The 23229-nt window shown below is 37.2% G+C and overlaps 1 protein-coding gene across 1 annotated transcript in view; it reads left to right on the forward strand.

Moving 5' to 3' along the window:
• The window catches only part of LOC124777314 (sushi, von Willebrand factor type A, EGF and pentraxin domain-containing protein 1), a 154213-nt gene that overhangs the window by 78478 nt on the left and 52506 nt on the right, over positions 1-23229 (forward strand). The window contains exons 29-43 of the mRNA XM_047252670.1: positions 3767-3888; positions 5867-5958; positions 6071-6288; positions 6665-6917; positions 6991-7125; positions 9317-9514; positions 9740-9955; positions 10440-10583; positions 11134-11282; positions 11445-11571; positions 14519-14719; positions 16154-16381; positions 16517-16650; positions 16943-17136; positions 18564-18811. Of these exons, the coding sequence (XP_047108626.1) occupies positions 3767-3888; positions 5867-5958; positions 6071-6288; positions 6665-6917; positions 6991-7125; positions 9317-9514; positions 9740-9955; positions 10440-10583; positions 11134-11282; positions 11445-11571; positions 14519-14719; positions 16154-16381; positions 16517-16650; positions 16943-17136; positions 18564-18811 (2659 nt within the window). The remainder of the gene's footprint in view (positions 1-3766; positions 3889-5866; positions 5959-6070; positions 6289-6664; positions 6918-6990; positions 7126-9316; positions 9515-9739; positions 9956-10439; positions 10584-11133; positions 11283-11444; positions 11572-14518; positions 14720-16153; positions 16382-16516; positions 16651-16942; positions 17137-18563; positions 18812-23229) is intronic.

Consider the following 23229-nt stretch of genomic DNA (forward strand, 5'->3'; position numbering starts at 1 on the left):
AGGCATGTGAAATTGATTGCAAGTCCTCCACAGTTCAGTCGGTATCAAAAGCCTTCTGGAAATCCAGAAATACGGAATAAATTTGAGATCCCTGTCGATAGCACTCATTACTTTAAGAGAATAAGGACCTAGTTGTGTTGCAGGAAGATGATATTTTCTGAAACCATGCTGACCATGTGTCAATAGATTGTTTACCTTGAGATAATTTGTAATATTCAGCCACAGGTGGTGGTGGTTGTTGGGATGTTTAAGGGGGACTAAACAGCTAAGGTCATCAGTCCCCCATATTCAGCCACAGTATATGTTCCAAAATCCTACTGCAGCTAGATGTTAGTGACAAGGACTTGTATTTCAGTGGATTACTCGTATTTCCTTTCTTGAGTATTGATCTTTTGCCAATAGAATGGATGCATATGATTGCTACATATGGAGATATTGTGTCATCATGTACTCTGAAAGGAATCTAATTGGTATAGAATCATGACTGAAAGACTTCTCTTTATTAAGTGATTTGAGTTGCTTTTCTACAATGAGGATATCTGCCTCTAAGTTTCAGATGTTGGCAGCAGTTCTTGATTTGAATTCTGGAATATTTATCCTCTTTGGAAAACTGTATTTAGTTACTCCGTTTTGGTGCACTGTCATTGGTAACATTACAACCGTTATCGCAAAGTGAAGATACTGATTGCGTCTTACTGCTACCTTACAGAATCTCTCTGGACTTACTGTCAGATTTTCAGGCAGAGTTTCACTGTGTAAACTGTTACAAGCATCTCACATTGATATTGTGCTAAATTTTGAGCTTCTGTAGAACTTCACCAACCTTGGGGTTTTAGTGTTCTTTTAAATATGGCATGCTTTTTTCATTCATTCCGCAACAGTGTTCTGACCTGCTTTGTGTATCATATGGGATCAGTGCCGTCTCTTATTAATTTATTTGATATAAATCTCTCAATTGCTGCTGATGCCATTTCTTTGAATTTAAGCCACATCTGGTCTACAGTTACATAGTTAATTCGGAAGGCATGGAGACTGCCTCATAGAAAGGTGTCGAGTGAATTTTTATCTGTATTAGATTCCAACAAATAGTGTGTTGAAAGTAATATGTCATTTTCCATAATATTGTTTTATCAGTTTTACAAGTCCTTATCTATGGGTTGAAGTTTACTGGCCCTACTAAGAGGAAGGAAAGACAGTTCAATATTTTACAGCAAACTGCCTTTTGTGTGAGGTGCAAAATTATCTACAAAAAGCACAGTCTTAATGCTGATTTGTTTGTGAATGTTTTTATTGCATGAGCAATTTGCAGCTTCACCAATTATGAGATACTTTAGTTTTCCACCCCATCAGCATTGCCACAAGCAAATATTGTCATTCTCTCTTTGCTAACTTTCACATTACATATAGTAGGAATGTGGTCACCAGTTAGAAGTTAGGAATGTGTTTAGGAGGGAGGCTCCAGCTCTAATTGTTAATAGTAGTATCATAAGGTTTTCAAATACGCTACCAGTCACAAAATTTGTTGACAACTAAATTATTTATTAGCAACATGTTTCGAGGTGATACCTTGTCATCAGGCTATATTGGTATTGCAAAAACATGTTTATACAGATATCAAAGCTTCTTTACATGACTGCCGTGATTATCCTGTGGAGAGAGATAATTATAATCTCCTAAAAAGTTATCTTTCTCTCTTTCCATAGGATTCCCACAGCAGTCATGCAAAGAAGCTTTAATATGAGGTCTGTCTAAAAAGTTCTGGAGAAGTCATATTTTCGCACCAATGGTGTGTTGTAGTGAAATATGATTGCCATCCCTGCAGGAAGCCTATCGTGATGAGTGCTTAAGGCATACTCGGTGTTACGAATGGTTCGCATGGTTTGAAAATGTCCTGATGGAAGTTAAAGATGACCCTCATTCAGGATGCCCTTTGATGTGTACTGATGATGCTCATGTGAGGGCCGTGAACAAAATTGTGCATGCCAATCGAAGACTGTCCGAGAGATTGCAAAACAATGTAACACTTCAGTTGGATCGTGTCATGAAATACTGAATGCATCGTGTTGCCGCCAAGTTCATCCCAATACGCATGAGTCAAGACCAGAAAGACCTTCGCCTTGCAATCTGCAAAGAGCTTTTGGATTGCACAAATGGGAACACCATGTTCCTTAAGAGACTCATAACTGGTGATGAGACGTGGGTCTACTGATGTGATGTTGAAAACGAAGTTCAGTCTTCACAGTCGCTCAGGAAAGGTTCTCCAACACTAAAAAACACTCGTCGAGGCGGGTCAAATATCAAAGCTGTGCTGATAGTTTTCTCTGACTTTGAAGGATTAGTTCATCATGAATTCGTGTCACAGGGGCAAACTGTTAATCGATAGTACTATCGGGACGTTTTGTGATGCCTACGAGAAAATGTGAGAAGGAAATGGCCTGAAATGTGGTGAGACAATTCATGGCTCTTGCGTCATGATAATGCACATGCACATTCATCCCTATTGGTGCATGACTATTGCACAAAAAACGAAATCACTGTCCTGCCTCATCCTCCGTACTCTCCAGACCTGGTCTCTGTGGACTTCTTTTTATTTCCAAAGTTGAAAATCCCACGGAAAAGTTGAAGATTTGCAATGATAGATGAGATAAAAGAAAATTTGCATATGGGGCTTCACGTGATCCAGCAACAGACGTACGAAGACTGCTTCCAAAAGAGGAAACAGCCTTCCGAGTGGTGTATCAATTGTGGAGGAGAATATTGAAGGAGACTGTGTACAGTAAGTAAATTGTACGTGTCGAAAAATTTTGTGGACAAAGTTCTGGAATTTTTTGAACAGGCCTCATATCTTTATATAAATGTGTTAAATGTTTTTATATTGCCAGTATAGCCTGATGATAAGGTATCACCTTAAAACATGTCACTAAATAAATAATTTAGTTGTCAACAAATTTTGTGACTGGTAGTGGCATTTGAAAACCTTTTTATATTTTTGAAACTGTCACGGTCGATTAATAGTCAGTAAGGTTTCAAATTATAACAACAATAGACTGCATTTTTCATTGTGCTACCTGTTAAGTTGTCTGCTACCTATTAACAACCTTTTAGGAGCTTCTTGTGTGACAGGAATGAAAGAGCATTTTACATGCTAAAATGCTATACACAAGAGTGTCTTAATGAGATTTTACTGTTTTTCAAAATAAATGGAGATTAGGTGAGATCCTAAATATTGTTACTATTTCTTTATAGTACTATGCCAAGTTTGACCATTACTAAATGCAAGAAAGACCTTTCTGTGAAGTAGTCTTAATGTGGATACTGTAGAATGGCCATTTATTTTCATATTACTTCATTGTCTGTCATTTTATTTATGTATTTAAGAAAAGCAGCAGAAGATTTTTACTGAAAGATTTTACGGCTGCTGCTCCTTGTTGGTGATCACAAGTACTCACTGCATTAGTTGTCTCGGCTTTCTCTCTGCTCATTCAGTTCAGAATGCTAATTACATGTTTTCAGCAATATTTGACAAAGTTTTAATTATTTCATAATAAAAGTATCAGTAAACTCTAAAATGTCCTTTTTAGGTGTGTCAGAAAATGATATATTATCTATTACCTGGTGTGCAGTGAATGCTTGTGTAACAGTCCAGTAATATATCTCCTTGTTAATCATAGAGACAACAACTTCTTGATTAAATATCCATTAGCATAATAATACTTGCTGTTAGTTTGCCTTGCTGACATGCTTATGTTTTGCTCCACTGTTATAGGTTGCGGTGCAAGCAACTCCTTGTGTGGATTGGGAACTTCATCCACCAGCAAACGGTGCACTAAATTGTCTTCCTGGAGAAAAGGGGCTCCAGTGCATTGCAACTTGCAATCCAGGATTCCGGTAAGTAATTCCTCAAGAAAGTTGCTTGTGTTGTATAATACATTGTGGAATAAAATATTACAGTAAGAATACTGACAATGTTATAAAAAAGATAGATTGCTACTCACCATATAACAGAGATGTTGAGTTGCAGACAGGCACAACAAAAAGATTACGCAGACATACACAAACATTTTCAGAAATGCAGCTAACACACACATGACCACAGTCTCTGGCTGCCATTCCATTCCTAGGGTTCAACATTGGCCTTAGGTTGAGTCTAATTGGTATAGGTTCAACTTTGGTCTTAGGTCCTGCCCACTGTCCTCCTCACCCCTCCCATAGTGGTATTCTGCCACCCACCAAACTTTCACAATATCTTCGTCCACCCCTATACAATCCCTGCTCCCAACTCCTTGCCTCATGACTCCTATCCCTGTCATAGACCTAGATGCAAGGCCTGTGCCATACATCTTTCCGCCACCACCTACTCCAGTCTGATCACAATCCAGTAACTATCCCATCAAAGACAGGGCTACCCATCTATCCCATTAAAGGCATGGGCATGACAACCAAGAAGCTGTCTCTCTGCATGAATGGCCACTGACAAACTGTGGCCAGAAACAACTGGATCACCCAGTAGCTGAGCACACTGCCCATCACAAAGTTCTTCATTTTTAATGACTACTTCACAGACTGCACCATCTGGATACTTCCTACCAACACCAGTTTTTCTGAGTTGCACAGATGGGAACTCTCCCCGCAGTTTATCCTACATTCCCGTAACCCTCCTGGCCTCAACCTCCGTTAGTTGTTATCCTTCACCTACCTATCCTTTTCCTGTTCCCACTCCACAGCCTTCTGTTCCACAAGTGCACCCATAGTCTTTTTACTTCTCTCCTTTTCTGTCCCCACCCAAATCTCCATCTAACCTCCTGACTTCACCTAGCTGCCCTATCCCCTCTCCACCTTATCCCTGTATGCTCCTACAAATAATACTTTACCATTCCCTACCTGTACCTTGCTCTCCCTCCTCCTTCTCACCCTAGCCAACTCCTTGCCCCCACCACCTAGATTGCTTCTCCCATCACATGTAGTTGCTTGGAGTTAGGCCTCAGTAAGCAGAGATCAGTCATGTGAGTGTGAGACGTGTATACGTGAAGTGTGTGTATATTTTGTCTATTTAATAAAGAGGCCTTCTGGCGAAAAGCTTATGTGTTTAGTAGTATTTTTGTTGCATCTGTCTGTGAGTCAATACATTTCACTTTACATGTATTTATGTCTGTCTAATGGCAGTACTATACATTCACCTCTTGAAAGTAAGTACCGGACAGCAGTTTTGTCCAATAATTTGTTAGCTTTCTCTCTTTGTATAATTTTATTTATTTATTTATCATAGGCATGTATTGCAATTTGTATATACATAACAATAAAGTTAACATAGTTAATATGGGCATGCATAATTTTCTTTTGATACAATTATGATGACTTTCTTGTCATTTAACATTCCAGAATTGGGTTCCTTCTCTGTGGTAGAAAAAAAAAAAAAAAATCACTTGCTGAAGGGAAGTGGAAAAGAAACACAGACTATATTCTTGAACCAATAAATATTTTAATTAAAATGGAATGGTTAACTTTTTACATTTTTAGAGGAGAAAAAACAAGTAAATAAACAGAAAACAGGCTGCAAGGAATTATGTCGTGTTTTGCCTTGTGTAATTTGTATGCCCAGTAATCATTTGAATAATGACCTAGGAATTAGGTTAGCGAAGGTAAAAATTAAAATTCTAAGGATTCCTAACAACACATAAATTCGAGATTTTATTCATGTCACCTGCTTAGATTCCAGTAGGATAATTTAGTGTTTTCAGTTGTGGGAGTTTAACATTCACAGAGTGCAAAACAGTACTGTTATTAAGACAATAGAAAATAAATGAAACACTGATTATTTCAGGCTTTATTAATTACACCTACAACTAAATTATTTCATTTCTTGTAGGTTCACAGATGGAGAACCTGTAAAAACATTTAGTTGTGAACTCAAGAGGCCCTGGACACCAACTTCCGTTGTCCCAGATTGTGTGTCAGAAGGTATGTTTACTAAATTGTCATTCACTGCAATGTTTTATAAAATTAGGTTACTCCTTTTTTATTTTATTTTTGTTTCAATACAAATACTGAGTAATCTTGTTCGTGTGTGCAGATACTCAGCAGGCTGACTACCATGTTGTATCTACAATTACATACAGAGCTAATGGAGCTGTAGCATCACTATGCCTGTCGCAATACGAAGACCTTGTGTCACAGTACTATCCAAGTTTAAACAATGTACTCACTCAACGATGCTCAGCTGTTAATGTGAATATGAATGTTTCATTTATTGATGTGAAACCGAAACTGCTGGAGGAAAATGTTGTTCGGGTACATATTTTTCTTTAGACTTTCATTTAATTTAGAGAGTATTTTTCATCCTTGGACCACACAGAGATACTAGTCTTGAACAGAAAACTTGTTAATTCTGCAAGTTAATACTTGAACAGTTTCCATTCATCTAATAGAACTTCATTCATTCATCTTCAATCTCCATCAGGCTTATTTGATTCTGTAATACCTCTTTTTATCTTGCTTATTTTAAGTTTTTTCCAATCCCAAAGATTGGAAGAGTGTTTTTAAATTTCAGTTTGATCTTCTTCTTCAAAGTGTTACACTGAACTTAAAATAAGTTTGAGGCGAATCTCATAAATTTCCTTAGTGATGTATACTGAACACAGAAATATTTTCTTTATGCTTTCAACAGATGGATTACATACTTGTGATAGTACCTGCTGTACGCCAGCCACAGTTATATGACCTTTGTGGATCAACACTGAACCTTATATTTGATTTATCAGTACCATACGCAAGTGCTGTGATAGAACCACTGCTCAATGTATCTGCCATTGGAAACCAATGTCCACCTCTGCGTGCTTTGAAGTCAAATATTTCAAGAGGTTTTGATTGTAATGTGGGAGAAGTGCTCAACATGGACACTAATGATGTACCACGTTGCTGTAAGTACTGTATTGCTATTTATGAAATGTTTGTGCTTATAATTTCTTACTTACAGTAGAACTTAAATTACAGTGCATTGTCCTGCGGGTACATTTGCTGGAGAGAAACAGAAAACATGCACACCTTGCCCAAAAGGATTTTTCCAGAACAGAGATCGACAAGGTTCCTGCATTCGCTGTCCACTTGGAACATACACGAGGGAAGAAGGCAAGTACACTACATTGAGGAAAAGAAAGAGTTGCATATTAGAAACTCTTTCTGTATAACAGCTAATAGAAGTATTTGATTTAGATTAATGCATTGATCACTAATCTTGTCTTCCTGTCTAATGCTGACGATATCATTCTGCAGCCTTCTTTATTAGTTAGAAATATGATTTTGAAGTCAGCATTTATTTATTTATTATGCTATTTCCTTTTTTTCTTTTTTTTCTTTTGGCTTTATTTAAGCATCCACCAAATAACTGTTTCTGTTGAGAAGCAGGAGTATTTCCCCACTCTGATTTGAGATATTACTCACATTATTTTTCTTTCCAAGCTCAGTTGAGCCGAATATTGATTTCAACCTCATGGGCCTTTACAGCCTTCTGAACTATACTTGAAAGTACTACAGATAGGGTCGACAAAATGCTTAGTATAAAGTAGAATCGAAAACAACTTTATTTGCATGTTAGGGGATAACTTTCAGCATGGCTGAAGTACATTGACAGGTTTTATGTTCTGGTCACTATAGTGCACAATACAGACACTGTAAACTAGCAGTCAGGCATAAGTGTAAACAAACTTGAATGAAAATTGCCAGAGATGAGAGGAGCAGTGTGGGGAGACAAGCTTCACCTCCTTCTTGCTGATCAACTAGCCTGCACCTGCATTCTATGTTTCTGTGAAAGCAGAACTGGCACATTGTCATAGGGATTGCCAACCCCTTCTTAAATTGTGAGGGTCATAATTATACTCTGTGATAGACCATTTCAAAATAATGTAGGAAAACCATGAGCAATGCACAACATAAACCATTCATTCAGTAATGGCTATGATGCAATTGTGTGCTGAGGTTGGCAATGTCATAAATGAGGTAGACCCGATCTCTAGCATTGTTTGATGGAACCAATGCCTAAAACACCAGCCACTTAAAACTACCATGTTAAAATGTCCACATTGTATTTTTGAACTTCAGTTGGCAAACAAATATACACGTTTCTTTAGTCAGAGATGCTAAATCCCATGGTAGAGACCATTCTATTGCCCACAATTGACAGGGCACCTCGGCATTGAGTGCACTGATGTATCATTGCATTCATGAACTTTCTATTTTGCAAACTCATTCTTATGCACATTGTCTTTAGAAATTGGGCTCTCCAAGATGATGTGCAATATTAGAAGCCGGAAATCAGTTACATTTTTGATATTTGTCTGCAGAAAATAAGACTATTTCAAACTATCTTTGATAAAATAGTTCAACCAGATACAATAAGCTATGGGAAAAAAATATTAAATAATTTTGCATTTCTGCATTTTGAGGCAGTATTGTAGTCCGTATTCGCAAATACAAATTTTCAGCTCTCTATTAATAGTACAGGCATCAGTAGGTTCTGCTAAGTAATCTGTCAATGGAGTAAGAGAAAGTGGCCACCACTAAGTCCTTTAGATTCCTCTTGAACTGATATTTTAGTAGTAGCTAAACTTTTTATGGCTGCTAGCAAGTTATTGAATGTACGTATTTCTGAATAATTAACACATTTATAGAATAAAGTAATGATTTTCTTTCTTTATGAAGATTAATCTTTTTTAAAGTATTGATTGTATGGGCTGATCTGTTGATTTGAAAAAGATATAGTTTATTTATGACAAATGTCATTAAGAAACAAATATATTGGAAAGCAGTAGTTAGTATCCCCAGTTCACTAAGGAGAACTCTGCTGCAATGTAATATTCAGCATAGGGAACTGAGAAGGGGACAAGTCAGTTGCCTAATCAATTCAATAGCCTATCAATAGATAATTTACAAAAAAAGTTTTAAATGAGAGCACTTAAATGTTTTTTCTGATTGTGGTGTCGCACTAGCTTATATCTTACCCCTCCCCTTTTTCCTTTATATATTAGTTTCTGCTGTGAGAGAATTGTGGGAATAGGGTTCTCGTTAATTCTGTTTAATGTTTTGATGATCAAAGCCTTGTCATGTATTGTTATTGCTGTATCAGTACCATCGCTTTCTCTTCTTGTTAAGAATTAATTTTCTTCCTTTTTTTACTACACTGACTGTTGTTTAATATTGTGGAAAGAGATTAGTATGTTGTATTACCAGTGATATACCACTTAAGAAACACGTATTTCATGAGATAACAAAGAATTGGAATAATTTTTAAAAGTTTTAGTGACAATAAACAAATGTTCAACAGGTTCTAAGAGTATTACAGACTGTGTCCCAGTTTGTGGTTATGGTACATACTCTCCAACTGGCTTGGTACCTTGCCTTGAATGTCCACGAAACAGTTACACCGGAGAGCCACCAACGGGAGGTTTCAAAGATTGTCAGGCATGTCCTGCAAGCACTTTTACATACCAACCTGCAGCTCCAGGGAAGTCTTTCTGCAGAGGTGGGTGCTCTCATCAAAGAATCTTCTGCACAGTTGATAATATTTTCAGTTGAAGCTACCACAGTTTTTGGGTTGCTTAATATTAGTTTACAGCCATCTTGTTCTTATAGTTTTGCAGTTTTTAAGGGTGGATTATTTTGTGTTCTTGTGCACAATAACTGTTTGTTATATCTCCCTTGTTAAGCAGTTTTTGCTTTGCTGATACCTGTATTGTGTTATCTGCAGCTAAGTGCTCTCCTGGCACCTACTCAGACACTGGGCTAGCTCCATGTGCACCATGTCCTCGAGATTTCTACCAATCACAGGCTGGCCAAACGACATGTATTGAATGCCCTGGGAACATGCGAACTAGTGGACCAGGGGCAGTTGGAAGAGAAGAATGTGAACCTGTGCAGTGCACTGAGAATGCCTGCCAACATGGAGGCCTCTGTATACCTATGGGTAAGTGTTTGTTGGGCTTCAGGTTCCAGCGTGACGAATATAATTTGTGTTAAAATGGGACCTCAATAATTTTATTGTAACAAAAACATCTGGGATAGGACTGACACTCAATGAGCTATTCTCACAATATTTGTGATTTATTAAAAGTAAATTATAGTAAACAGCTCTAGATGGGCCAATACACCTCTTATAGTGTCAGAATTGAACTTCTGCACAAAGTTAAAAAGGCTAAGCCAACCCTTATTACTCTTTATTTGCCAATATTTTAGTAGAATTACAGTCCTACAATGTAGCAAATAAGCAAATGTTTTTCTATAAACTTGAATTTCACCATCCAATCTCTTGGATTCTCTGATACAATGGCACATCTCCCAGATTCAGAGCATTTTTGAATTTGGTGCAGACTGTACTACCATTTCATTTTAATCCTGTTGACTGGTCTCTGAAGAGCAGATGGAATCTAAAGTTGAAATCTTTTTAACAGGCCATGGAATTCAGTGTTTCTGCCCAGCTGGTTTCTCTGGACGCCGTTGTGAAATTGACATTGATGAATGTTCATCACAGCCCTGCTATAATGGCGGTAGCTGCATTGATTTACCTCAAGGCTATCGCTGTCAGTGTGCACCAGGTAAGGAAGATGACTTGTTGTTAATGCGTGACATACTTTTTGTTGTTTGTATTTATACTGAACTGTCATTGTGATTATTTTTCCTAGAAACTAAACTCTTTAATTTGAATACAGCACCTTTAAATGTTTATCTTTTCTTTATCATAACTACAACCTGTGTCAGGGGCTTGGAGTTAAAAAAAAAGTGAGAAGCACAGAGATAAATCTGTCATTGCTCTGCACTTATTATTACAAAACGAGCACATTACTTAATTGATAATGCTATGCATGCAAAATTTTAGTTTTCTGATCTACACGGGTTAAAAAGGATATAAGCCATGTAATGTGTCCATCTTACTTTCATAGAAATAAGAACAGTTTAGACATTCATGATTTGATTTATGCTATTTAGATGTATATTTTATCTTTCTTTTTTGCAATCAGGAACTTTTAAATTCACATGCATATTTATATGTGCATATACACATTTTAATACACTAAATTTACATAGGCTATTAAAGTGTTCAGTGTGAGAGATGTTTTAATTGCAATTGTTGTTCACCCTTTCTAGGCTACAGTGGTATAAACTGTCAAGAAGAAAAATCTGACTGTAGGAATGATACCTGTCCTGAGAGGGCAATGTGCAAAGATGAACCTGGAATCAATAATTACACTTGTTTGTGTCGCTCTGGCTACACTGGCTTGGATTGTGATATAACAGTAACTATTTTGTTTTCTTTACTGTTTTGTATGGATACTACTAGTAACTAGTTAATTCATTTGGTGGATAATTTCAAGCAAATAAATTTACTTCATTTTATAGCAGTTTTTTTAATACAGTATCTTCGTTAATGTAAGTGAAATATCCATTATCTGCTCTAGATAAATCCCTGCACAGCTAGCGGAAACCCTTGTGCAAATGGCGGTTCCTGTGTTGCTTTGCAACAAGGGCGATATCGCTGTGAGTGCTTGCCAGGTTGGGAAGGGCAGCAATGTGAAATTAACACAGGTAATTATGCTTGTTTGACTGATGGAACCAGATGTTGCATTATAATATACAAGAATAATTTAATTTTGATGAGTATCATAGCAGAAAGAGAGCTTACAGCTACAACTCTTAATATAAATTGCTGCAGTATTTTTAATAAATTCTTAATTTAATGGTCATAATTAATGTGTAACACACATGTAAAATTCTGCAGTCTCTTTCTTTATAAATTTTTCTGACATAATTTAGCCTCTGTCAACTAACATCAGTCCAAAGGTTTCAAAATAACATAATAATGTCTTTTTGCCTGATAATTTGCTGAAACTTTTCACTGTGTTCCATGAAATAAACATGTTATCAATGTGTCGAATGTAGACGTGTTCTTAGTAATGTCACATCACTGGTGACACTAAATATGTTCATAAGGTAGTGAACGTAGCCTTTGATCATTGTTCTTTTGCAATGAAATGAACATGAAATTATACAAATCATGTTTCAGTATATCAAGTAAACTCATAGAAATGTTATCTTGTGGTCTCTGTGGCTGTCAGTGATTGTTGAGGAGTAACACAGCCAGACACATATACTTTTAAGATGCTTTATTTCAGTGCCATAACCAGTTTTGGGCATTCATGCTCATCTTGAAATGACTAAAGTTTCTCATTACATAGATGATTTACCACTGGCATATCACTGCACAGTAATATTGAATATTTAGTAGCACTTGTTGTTTCGCTAGTAAAAGCATGCTACTGTGCCTGCATTTATTTATGTATAAGTTGAAATAGTCTTATACATAACAATGAAAATAATCAATTTTAAAAATATAATGTGACTGTATAGATAAAAAAAAAAATCTACTCGCCAAGAAGTGGCAGGAGAAGGACAAGCGTATGAACAGATCAGGGGTATGGCCTGGGAACCAGGATGGCTCCTTCCTATGCCTTCCTTTTCATGGGTTGCTTGGAGGGGTCTTTCCTGAGATCCATAAGCCTTCATTCCCTGGTTTGGTTTAGGTACATTGATGACATCTTTGTCATATGGTCTCATGATGAGACTGATGTATTAAAATTCCTGAAATCTTTAAATACCTTCTTCCAATTAAATTTCACATGGTTCTATTCGAATCCCATGCCACTTTCTCTGATGTTCATCTCGTCCTTACCAAAGGCCAGCTACACACTTCTATCCACATTAAACCTAATAACAAACAATAGTATTTACACTTCAACAGTTGCCATCCTTTCCACATCAAATGTTCCCTCCCATACAGCCTTGGCATTCGAGGCAAATGTATTTGTTCAGATGCAGACCCTTACAGCACTACCCCACCATCCTCACCTCAGCGTCCACTGGACATAATTACCCCACCAGCCTAGTTCAAAAGCAGATTTCCTGGACCATCACATCCGTTCCTGGTACTCCTCATCCCTCCTAAAAACAACTTTGAAGCACACCACTTTGTCACTCAGTATTATCCTGGTCTTGTATCTATTGATCAGCTACTTTGATAAGGCCATGACTTCCTAAAATGATGCCCTGTAATGAGATCCAGTCTGTCTGAGATTTTGCCCACCACACCTAGAATAGCTTTCTGTTGCCCTCCCAGTCTCTGCTATATCCATGTCAGAACCTATGCTCCTTCTGCACCTATCTCCCTACCCTATGGTTCCTACCCCTGTGACTGTCCCTGCTGCAAGACTTGCCCTCTGCAGCCTCCTACCACCACCTACACCAGCCCTGTAACTGGCGAAACATATACTATCAAAGGGACAGCAACCTGTGAAACGACACATCACATACCAGCTGTTATGTAAACACGGTTCGACCTCTTACATCGGCATGACTACCACCAAGTTATTGGTTAGGATGAACAGGTATAGGCAGAGGGTGTATACCGGCAACACACAATATCCTGTTGTAGAGCATGCTCTACAACATGACAGTCGTGACCTTGGTGCCTGTTTCACTACACATGCCATCTGGATTCTTCCCCCAGAAAACCCCGTTTCTTAGAACTCCACAGGTGGAAACTTGTGCTACTACATGTCCTTGGTTCTCGCCACCCACCTGGCCTTAATTGATATTAATTTCTTCCATCTCAACAATTCTTCACAGTAACTACTCCTTTCTTCACTCTGTTTTAGTTTCCTACATCTTTCATTTTCTGACCTAATTATTTTTCACCGTCCCCACTCTCACCTCTGTTACTTACAGTGCACTTATCTTTTCACTCTTATTAACTCATACAGAATGTTTTTGCAGTAATCTCTGTCTTCCATATTACCCCTATCTTCCACGTTTAAACTCTCAGGTTTTCAAATCTCATCCGGTGCAGACCTCAATAATCAGTCCGCCATTCTCATCCCATCCGGTAAGTCTCCCCTGCCTGTGGTTCTGGGAGACTTTTCCGAAACCTACCCCTTTTCCTAAACCTCTCCAGTCCTTTTCCTTCACCCCTTTTCCTTCTCCTCAAGCCCTTCTGCCGGAAGAAGGAGCTAATGGCTCTGAAAGCTTGCATATGTATAATAGTTGTATACATTTACATAAGTTCTGATTGTACTGCCATGGTGTTATGCTTTTTCCAGGACACTGTGTAAGCCGTTGCCATGCAAATAGCACACACAATGTACACTTCATAATATTCGTTATATCAGTCTGAGCTTCACACATGCACTTTAGATTCAATATTTTTGTTTACACTGCAAAGACCATCCACTAAGCAAAGATATCATTCATTTCGTATTGAGCAAAGATCTGAACTTAGCAAAGAAAATGAGTATGATGTGCAACATGTTAATAACGGACAAATACTTTTACTCTAAGAATGAACTTAATATTTAAGGATTATAGAACAAGTTGTTTTGTGCAATATTTTTCCCAATAAGTAACAGGAGATATGGTGATGTTGTAAATGAGGCACATATTTTTCAAAGAAGAAAAATGCAGTTAACACTGTTTATTTCAGATGACTGTGCTGAGCGGCCTTGCCTTTTGGGTGCTAACTGCACTGATCTCATAGCAGATTTCAGCTGCTCCTGCCCTCCTGGATTCACAGGAAAACGTTGCCATGTTAAAATTGATCTGTGTAGTTCAAATCCTTGTCAGCATGGACTGTGTGTTGACAGGCTGTTTTCACACCAATGCATTTGCCATCCTGGATGGACAGGTAAGGTCACATTAGTTTCTAACCAAATATATGTTGTTGTTTTATATAGGCCTTTATATAAAAAGGGAAGTAATAGTCTATTGATACCTCAAGATAAAAATCATACAAAATTGCAGTCATCTGGCTCACATTTAAATATACATAATTTCTAATTTTTTTCTTACATGATTTTTCATCATGTTTGCCACATATTCATAACAATAAAGAAGAATTACCATCCAGATATGTTTATAAAGATCTATGGCAAATGTGCAGGGATTTTCTTCGTGATTTGATTTTTTGCGTAATTAAGTAGTGCAGAATTCAATATTACATGTTAAAATCTCAATAAATGTAATGAGAGGTGTAACCCATTACAGATAAAGAGTTCACTCACATTCCAAAAATTATGATGCCACTACACGATGTAAAATAAAAAGTGATTCCATTGATTGTTCTGAAATTTGTTTTTTATATCTAATTAAATGGTTTAAAAATAACTTTCGTATTTTGAGTGGTAATAAAACTTAAATTAGCCAAAGAATCAAGAAATTATTGATTTATAAACAGGAGATATAAAGCAATGTATTTTATCACTCGTGGTAATGAAATCTTTCTATTGGGAACTGTTATTGAACCCATTCACTGAAGCATTCTTCCATTCTTTGAATCATAAGGGGCAGAATGATGCCAACTTCTTGTTACATCATTCTTTTAAATTATTTAGTAGTTATAGGATGCCAGTAATGACTCTAATATACATAAAAATAAAAAAGTATAGGACATCAAATTACCAACTAATGTCACCATGCAAGGAGTGATGCCCAGTAAAGATTTATCATGGGCTCAATGATGAATAAATTTTCCTGTCAAAACCTCGCAACATATTCAAGCTGTCCAATGTGAGCTTAAGGAAGTATTGTAATATCTTACAACACTGTGCCAAGAGTATAAATAGTGTCACATCTTCTTCCTTAAAAAGGATGCAGATCACACTGGTGATAAGTTGAACCTGGTCAGACCTAATGTTTCCACCTGTTGTTTTAAGCACTCCACCTCATGAGGAGTCAGGTAGACAGTATCTCTCCAGCAGATGATATCCTGTGTGTTGTTGAAAATTACCTGCTTTCCACTCAAGATTCAACCAACTCTCACTTGCTGGTGTTATGTGGGGGAGGGGGTGCAATCTTGAAAAAAGGTGTCGTCTTTAACTTCACTGCAAATGCTTTGCCAGTTAACTGTTATTAATTTAATATGCTCACTAATATCACCCATATTGGACAAAAAATTACACACGTTTTGCATACATACTTTGCTACCCAAGTGACTATTTCTGTCAAAGTCGACATTTTCTGAGGAAAATGACATGTTTCATCAGGAGAATAAAATTATGAAAATGAAAAAATTGTTTTTGAATTATATGGACAGGTTAGTATTTTGTTCATTTTTATATAGGTTCTGCATGTGACATCAATATAAATGACTGTGCAAGTGCTCCTTGTGAGAATGATGGACAGTGCCTGGATGAAGTAAATGGCTTCAGTTGTAACTGTGAACCGGGTTACACTGGTAAAAGATGTCAGCATACAGTGGATGATTGTGCTTCAGAGCCATGTCAGAATGGAGCTACCTGTCAGGACACACTAGAAGGCTTTTTGTGCAGATGCAGACCAGGATTTGTTGGTAAGTACTACTTGTATGTCTCCTCATTATGATGGTCAATGTGAGTGTCATTTATGGTTGTAAATTTGTGGATTTAATGATACTAATAGTTTTCTATAATTCCATACATGATATTTATTATTTCTTCCTCTGCAGGCCTACAATGTGAGACAGAAATTAATGAATGTCTCAGTGAACCATGCAGCCCCGAAGGTACTGAAAAGTGTGTTGACCTTGACAATAAATTTTTATGTCAGTGTCGTGAAGGATTTACTGGTCACTTCTGTGAGGTAGGCAGGAAATATTTTTAAAAGTTATCTACAGTAACTAAAATATGTGATAAAGTAGTATTATAGCAATAAGAATATAGCAGTATTTGGGTATTAAGGTGATATACTTGTGATGATATAATTTACTCTTATTTCTTATGTTACATAAAAGAAATATCTGTGTGTAGTGACATAGGAAAGAAAGTTCTCTTGTGTATCACAGGTAAAATCCAGAAATATTAACTTTATACAGAACAATAACCATATTAAACATGATACTATGGAGTTAATATCAAATTAAATAAAATTTCAGGTGAATATTGATGATTGTGCCTCCTCTCCTTGCCTGAATGGAGCAACTTGTAAGGACGAAGTTGGTGGATTCCATTGCTCATGTCTTCCAGGGTGGACAGGGGCCCGTTGTGAGTCAGACATTGGAACCTGTCAAGCTCAGCCTTGCCAAAATGATGCTCATTGCATCAACTTATTCCAAGACTTTTTCTGCGTGTAAGTTGATGCTTTTGATGTAAATTACTTATTTGTTTACTTTTTACTACATATTATCCTCACTGCACATTGCAATCATGTCATCTCCCCATTGATGAATATAGGAAAAGATTTCAATACATACATCTTGCATAAGTTATTAGGATCTTAATGTAACAGATATGGTGAGCTTCAAAGATTGCCTCAAGATAGAAAGAAATGTCAAATAGCTTTAAACCAGTCAAAAGGGTAATGGATGATACTAATAGTAGTAATAATAATAAACATCCTTGTATATACAAAAACAGGATGGGTGTATGTATGTATGTGTGTATGTCTAGCATCTCTTCCTAAACTACTGTATTGATTTCAATCAAATTTAGTACACATACTGTTTGTGTACGAGAGTCGGTACTATGGAAATTAGGACCTCCTAGCTCCCGTAGTAGCAGATATACGGACAAAAAATTGTTTGTCACCACCCTGACACTTAGGCTCCTGTGTACAACAGACATGTTGTGCAGGTAGTATTAGCAAACCTTGCATGAACTACATGCGCAGATGGGTGCAGTTGAGTAGAGAGGGGGGAGGGGAAGAGATGAATAGTGAGAGAGGGGAGGCAGAAGGTAGACACAGAGGGAGGAGGAGCTGATCGACTGAGAGAGGGGGAGGAGGGAACGGACAGTGAGAGAGGGGAAGGATTGTATGGGAAGAGAGCATGTAGAGTAGTATGAGATAGACAGACAGAGGAGGTAGGGGAGGAGTCAGACAGAGAGAGGGGTAGGAGGAGAGGTACAGCGAGTGGGGGGAAGGAGATGGAGAGAGACAGGGGGAGGAGGAGATGGACACAGAGAGGGTGAGAGAGGAGATTGAGAGACAGAGTGAGTGGGAAGTAGGAGGTGGACAGATGACAGAGATTGAAGGATGAGTTGGATAGAGAGATGGAGACAGACAGAAAGAGGGTGTGGAGGAGATGCGTGCAGTACATGTGTTGAACGCATACACAAGCAAAGCCATGGTGAAAAGTCTAGTAAAGTAATATCAGTAACAATAATACTTGTCTGTTGTTTTCAGCAATAGGAGTCATTCCTACCCAGTGACTGTCAATAGCAAGTCCTCTATTCTCACACCTCTTCTACAATTTTTCATTGTTTCTCTCTTACCTTCTACCATTTTCTCCCTACTGAGGTGCCTATAATCATCGGAGTGTAACATTTAGAGAGAGAGAGAGGGAGAGAGAGAGAGAGAAAGCATAGCATTCAGTGCTCATCTTGTACATGAAGGAAGAGCATTGGTGAACTAAAATGAAACTAATTTCTTAAATGGTGCTGGGATCTTGCTTCTGCAGAAATTATAATACAGAACTAGATAAATATTTGATTATTTTTGCTTGCATTGCATACTATTTTGGAACATGAAATCATGTGACTAACTATTTTTTTCTTCAGATGTCCTTCTGGTACTGATGGAAAACACTGTGAAACTGCACCAGAGAGGTGTATAGGTAATCCTTGCATGCACGGTGGTCGCTGCCAAGACTTTGGGTCAGGTCTCAACTGTACCTGTCCTGCTGATTACACAGGGATCGGCTGTCAGTATGAATATGATGCATGTGCAGCTGGAGCTTGCCAAAATGGAGCAACTTGTATTGATCATGGTCCTGGATACACATGCATTTGTCCTGCAGGATACACTGGTAAGTGTAAGGCAGCTAGTCCTGTGTTGCACATATGTAATGAGCTGTTTTTGTATTTAGATAAATATCTGTAGCCAACAGGCTAGGCTAAAGAAGACAATTTATCTACTTAGAGAGAGTGATAGTGCTTGTGTTTTCTAGACAACATTTCAGCAGTGCAGTATTTTAGGGTGTTTTATCATTAGTCCTCACTCACAACATAACATGGCATAGAAGAAGTTGAATGGATATTTTCAAGAATAGTAAGTCATAGATGGATGAAGAGAAACAGATGAGGCAGTAACATGGGAGGGAGACAACTGAAATATGACAAATGGAGCCAAATATGCTTTTAGGAAAGCAGAATATACCAGATGTTTGTGAATTTACATATAATTGGAGCAGCAATTTGGCACTATTAAATACAGAGCACAGTATGAACACAAAGGAATATTTAGAAAAAGACTAAAAATATGGTGGACCTTTTAATGGTTATACCAAATAATTGAGATAAACAGATTGTGTTACTGTGTTAATGGAAATCTAGAAGAAGGAATATACAGATGTAGAAAATTTATGTACTCATACTGAGGTGGAAAACACATGTGGTACGAAAAGAATAGAATATGTAAATAACAGAGATTCTGAAAAATCAAGTCATCACATTATATAGCACTCAGCACAGAGGAATGTGACTGTAAAAAGATAGTGGTAACTGTGAACCATCATTGATTATGTTATGCAGTGAGCTGCTTAGAGGAAAAGACTAAATAACTTAGTTGTGAGAATGATAAAAGGAAAGAAGCGCAAGACGATGCAACCAGATGCATCTAGAGAAGTTTCATCAAAAATCACATGTAAGCTATCTGACTCAAGATTCACATTGTAGCTATTATGTAGCATACGTAAGAAAACAAACAATGGAAAATTCTGGATGGAATGTAACAATATTATGAGAAGGAAAGTTGCCACTCACCATATAACAGAGATGCTGAGTCACAGATAGGCACAACTAAAGACTCTCACAATTAAAGCTTTCAGCAATTGGCCTTCGTCAACAACAGACACACACACACACACACACACACACACACACACACACACAAGCGCAACTCACACACGCGACTGCGGTCTCAGGCAACTGAAACCACACTGCTGTATGCTAAAATGAATAGAAAGATACAACATGCATACATAAATTGTTTTCCAAGTTTCAGATCAAAGTTGATAGTACTGCAGTTACAACTATACAGTCAATTGAAGAACAATGGTACACATCAGCATTTGTTATGCAAATGATACATTGTTACTGCTGTGCTGTAGTATGTTCCTGTGTGTTTTTCAAATGTTATTCCCAATGAACATCTGTGTTGTGAAAAATTATGCATTGCATGTGTTTTACATCCACCTGTTTCACTTTCTCACTGTAGAAGGTTTTGTGTATAATTATGACATATGTTCCTTAAGAAAATAAGCTTCAGAGATGTAGAACAATTCATTGACATATTCTAAAAAAACACATGTTTTCTGTCTCAACATGATATGTCATATTGAATAGTTGATACTGTTATTATTTATGCAACCAGAACCATATGCTGCTGATTCCAGTTTTTATAATATTTCTGATATAAGAGTATCCTGCAGTTAGCTGATTCTATAACAGGAAAAACTTAAATTAAAAATTAAATAAAGACAGAAAAAACCTCTAAGAAGTAAAAAATAATAATCATATTGCCCCTTTAAGTTTAATATAAGTAGTAATATTTTGATCCAAGAGTCATCATGTTGGGTGACCACTAAGTAAATAAAAAAACAGAACTGTAGCTATCCTTCCCAGAGCAGCATACTTTCATTATTGCTGGTTATATGCCTATTCTGTTTGGTGTCATCTCATCCAGGCCTGCAAGCCCCACATCCACTCCTCAAAATAGCTAGTGAAGTTATGATTACTTATTATATAAAATATGAAAACTAATCTGTCTTTAATTAGCTGAACAATGTTAATGAATAGAGTTACCTATTTATTTTATATTGTATTTATTCGTAATAATGTACGATTTTGTTTCATGCATTAACCTATCTTACGAAGCCTGTGTACTGCATTGGCTTTATGATAGTGTACTAACTCCAACTTCATTAAAGTACGAGTCACGCAGTGTATAGTATGCAGAATACAGGGTGTGACCAAGTGCAGCAACCCAAATGGGCAGTCACGTGAGGGCAGGCATTGTTGACGATTGTGTCTTTGCAAATTTTTTGGAGTAAATTAATTAAAACTCAGACTCAAAGATTTGATATTTACCTATGTTGCCTTGGTAGCTGACTTACATTTAAATTTCACACTTTTGTCATTTTTAGATGTATTCTGTTTTTACGTTATTTACTTAGTGGTCCCTGGCGTAACAATGCTTGGATCAAAATATTACTACTTACATTAAACTTAAAGGGACAATGCATATTATTTTTTTTATTTTTTAGAGGTCTTTTGTGTCAGGTTTTTTTTTAAATTTAAGTTTTATTTCATGCTTTTTAAACTTCATATTTTGCTAGTGGACACAGTATGATCGACACTCTATCTCCGCACTCACACAAATGCTTTCTGGGACACCGCACTCCCGCAAATGCTTTCCAGGACAAAATACAAAATTGTGACATGAGATATTTTTCACTTACATGATTTATGTCTTTTTTTTAATTCACACATATATTCATTGACTATGTTTTAGTATATATTTAGCTAATTCAGGTAACATAAACAATAAGCAGTGATGATAATTCAAAATCAGGTCGGAAGAAAGTGGGCTGCCACTGCGCTCACTTGCAATAGGCTGCCTAAACTATTAAGACAAAATTTGATTTAGTACTGAATGTCGTTCTACGGATCGGAGCGTGGAATGTCAGATCCCTTAATCGGGCAGGTAGGTTAGAAAATTTAAAAAGGGAAATGGATAGGTTAAAGTTAGATATAGTGTGAATTAGTGAAATTCGGTGGCAGGAGGAACAAGACTTTCGGTCAGGTGAATACAGGGTTATAAATACAAAATCAAATAGAGGTAATGCAGGAGTAGGTTTAATAATGAATAAAAAAATAGGAATGGGGGTAAGCTACTACAAACAGTATAGTGAACACATTATTGTGGCTAAGATAGACACGATGCCTGTGCCTACTACAGTAGTACAAGTTTATATGTCAACTAGCTCTGCAGAGGATGAAGAAATTGATGAAATGTATGATGAGATAAAAGAAATTATTCAGGTAGTGAAGGGAGACGAAAATTTAATAGTCATGGGTGACTGGAATTCGAGAGTAGGAAAAGGGAGAGAAGGAAACATAGTAGGTGAATATGGATTGGGGTTAAGGAATGAAAGAGGAAGCTGCCTGGTAGAATTTTGCACAGAGCATAACTTAATCATAGCTAACACTTGGTTCAAGAATCATAAAGAAGGTTGTATAAATGGAAGAATCCTGGAGATACTAGTAGGTATCAGATAGATTATATAATGGTAAGACAGAGCTTTAGGAACCAGGTTTTAAATTGTAAGACATTTCCAGGGGCAGATGTGGACTCTGACCACAATCTATTCGTTATGAACTGTAGATCAAAACTGAAGAAACTGCAAAAAGGTAGGAATTTAAGGAGATGGGACCTGGATAAACTGACTAAACCAGAGGTTGTACAGAGTTTCAGGGAGAGCATAAGGGAACGATTGACAGGAAAGGGGGAAAGAAATACAGTACAAGAAGAATGGGTAGCTCTGAGGGATGACGTAGTGAAGGCAGCAGAGGATCGAGTAGGTAAAAAGACAAGGGCTAGTAGAAATCCTTGGGTAACAGAAGAAATATTGAATTTAATTGATGAAAGGAGAAAATATAAAAATGCAGTAAATGAAACAGGCAAAAAGGAATACAAACGTCTCAAAAATGAGATCGACAGGAAGTGCAAAATGCCAAAGCAGAGATGGCTAGTAGAGGACAAATGTAGGGATGTAGAGACTTATCTCACTAGGGGAAAGATAGATATTGCCTACAGGAAAATTAAAGAGACCTTTGGAGAAAAAAGAGCCACTTGTATGAATATCAAGAGCTCAGATGGAAACCCAGTTCTAAGCAAAGAAGGGAAGGTAGAAAGGTGGAAGGAGTATATAGAGGGTCTATACAAGGGCGATGTACTTGAGGACAATATTATAGAAATGGAAGTGGATGTAGATGAAGATGAAATGGGAGATATGATACTGCGTGAAGAGTTTGACAGGGCGCTGAAAGACCTGAGTCAAAACAAGGCCGCGGGATTAGACAACATTCCATTAGAACTACTGACGGCCTTGGGAGAGCCAGTCCTGACAAAACTCTACCATCTGGTGAGCAAGATGTATGACACAGGTGAAATACCCTCAGACATCAAGAAGAATATAATAATTCCAATCCCAAAGAAAGCAGG

This window comes from Schistocerca piceifrons, chromosome 2 (genome assembly GCF_021461385.2).
Source record: "Schistocerca piceifrons isolate TAMUIC-IGC-003096 chromosome 2, iqSchPice1.1, whole genome shotgun sequence".
Lineage (NCBI taxonomy): Eukaryota > Metazoa > Arthropoda > Insecta > Orthoptera > Acrididae > Schistocerca > Schistocerca piceifrons.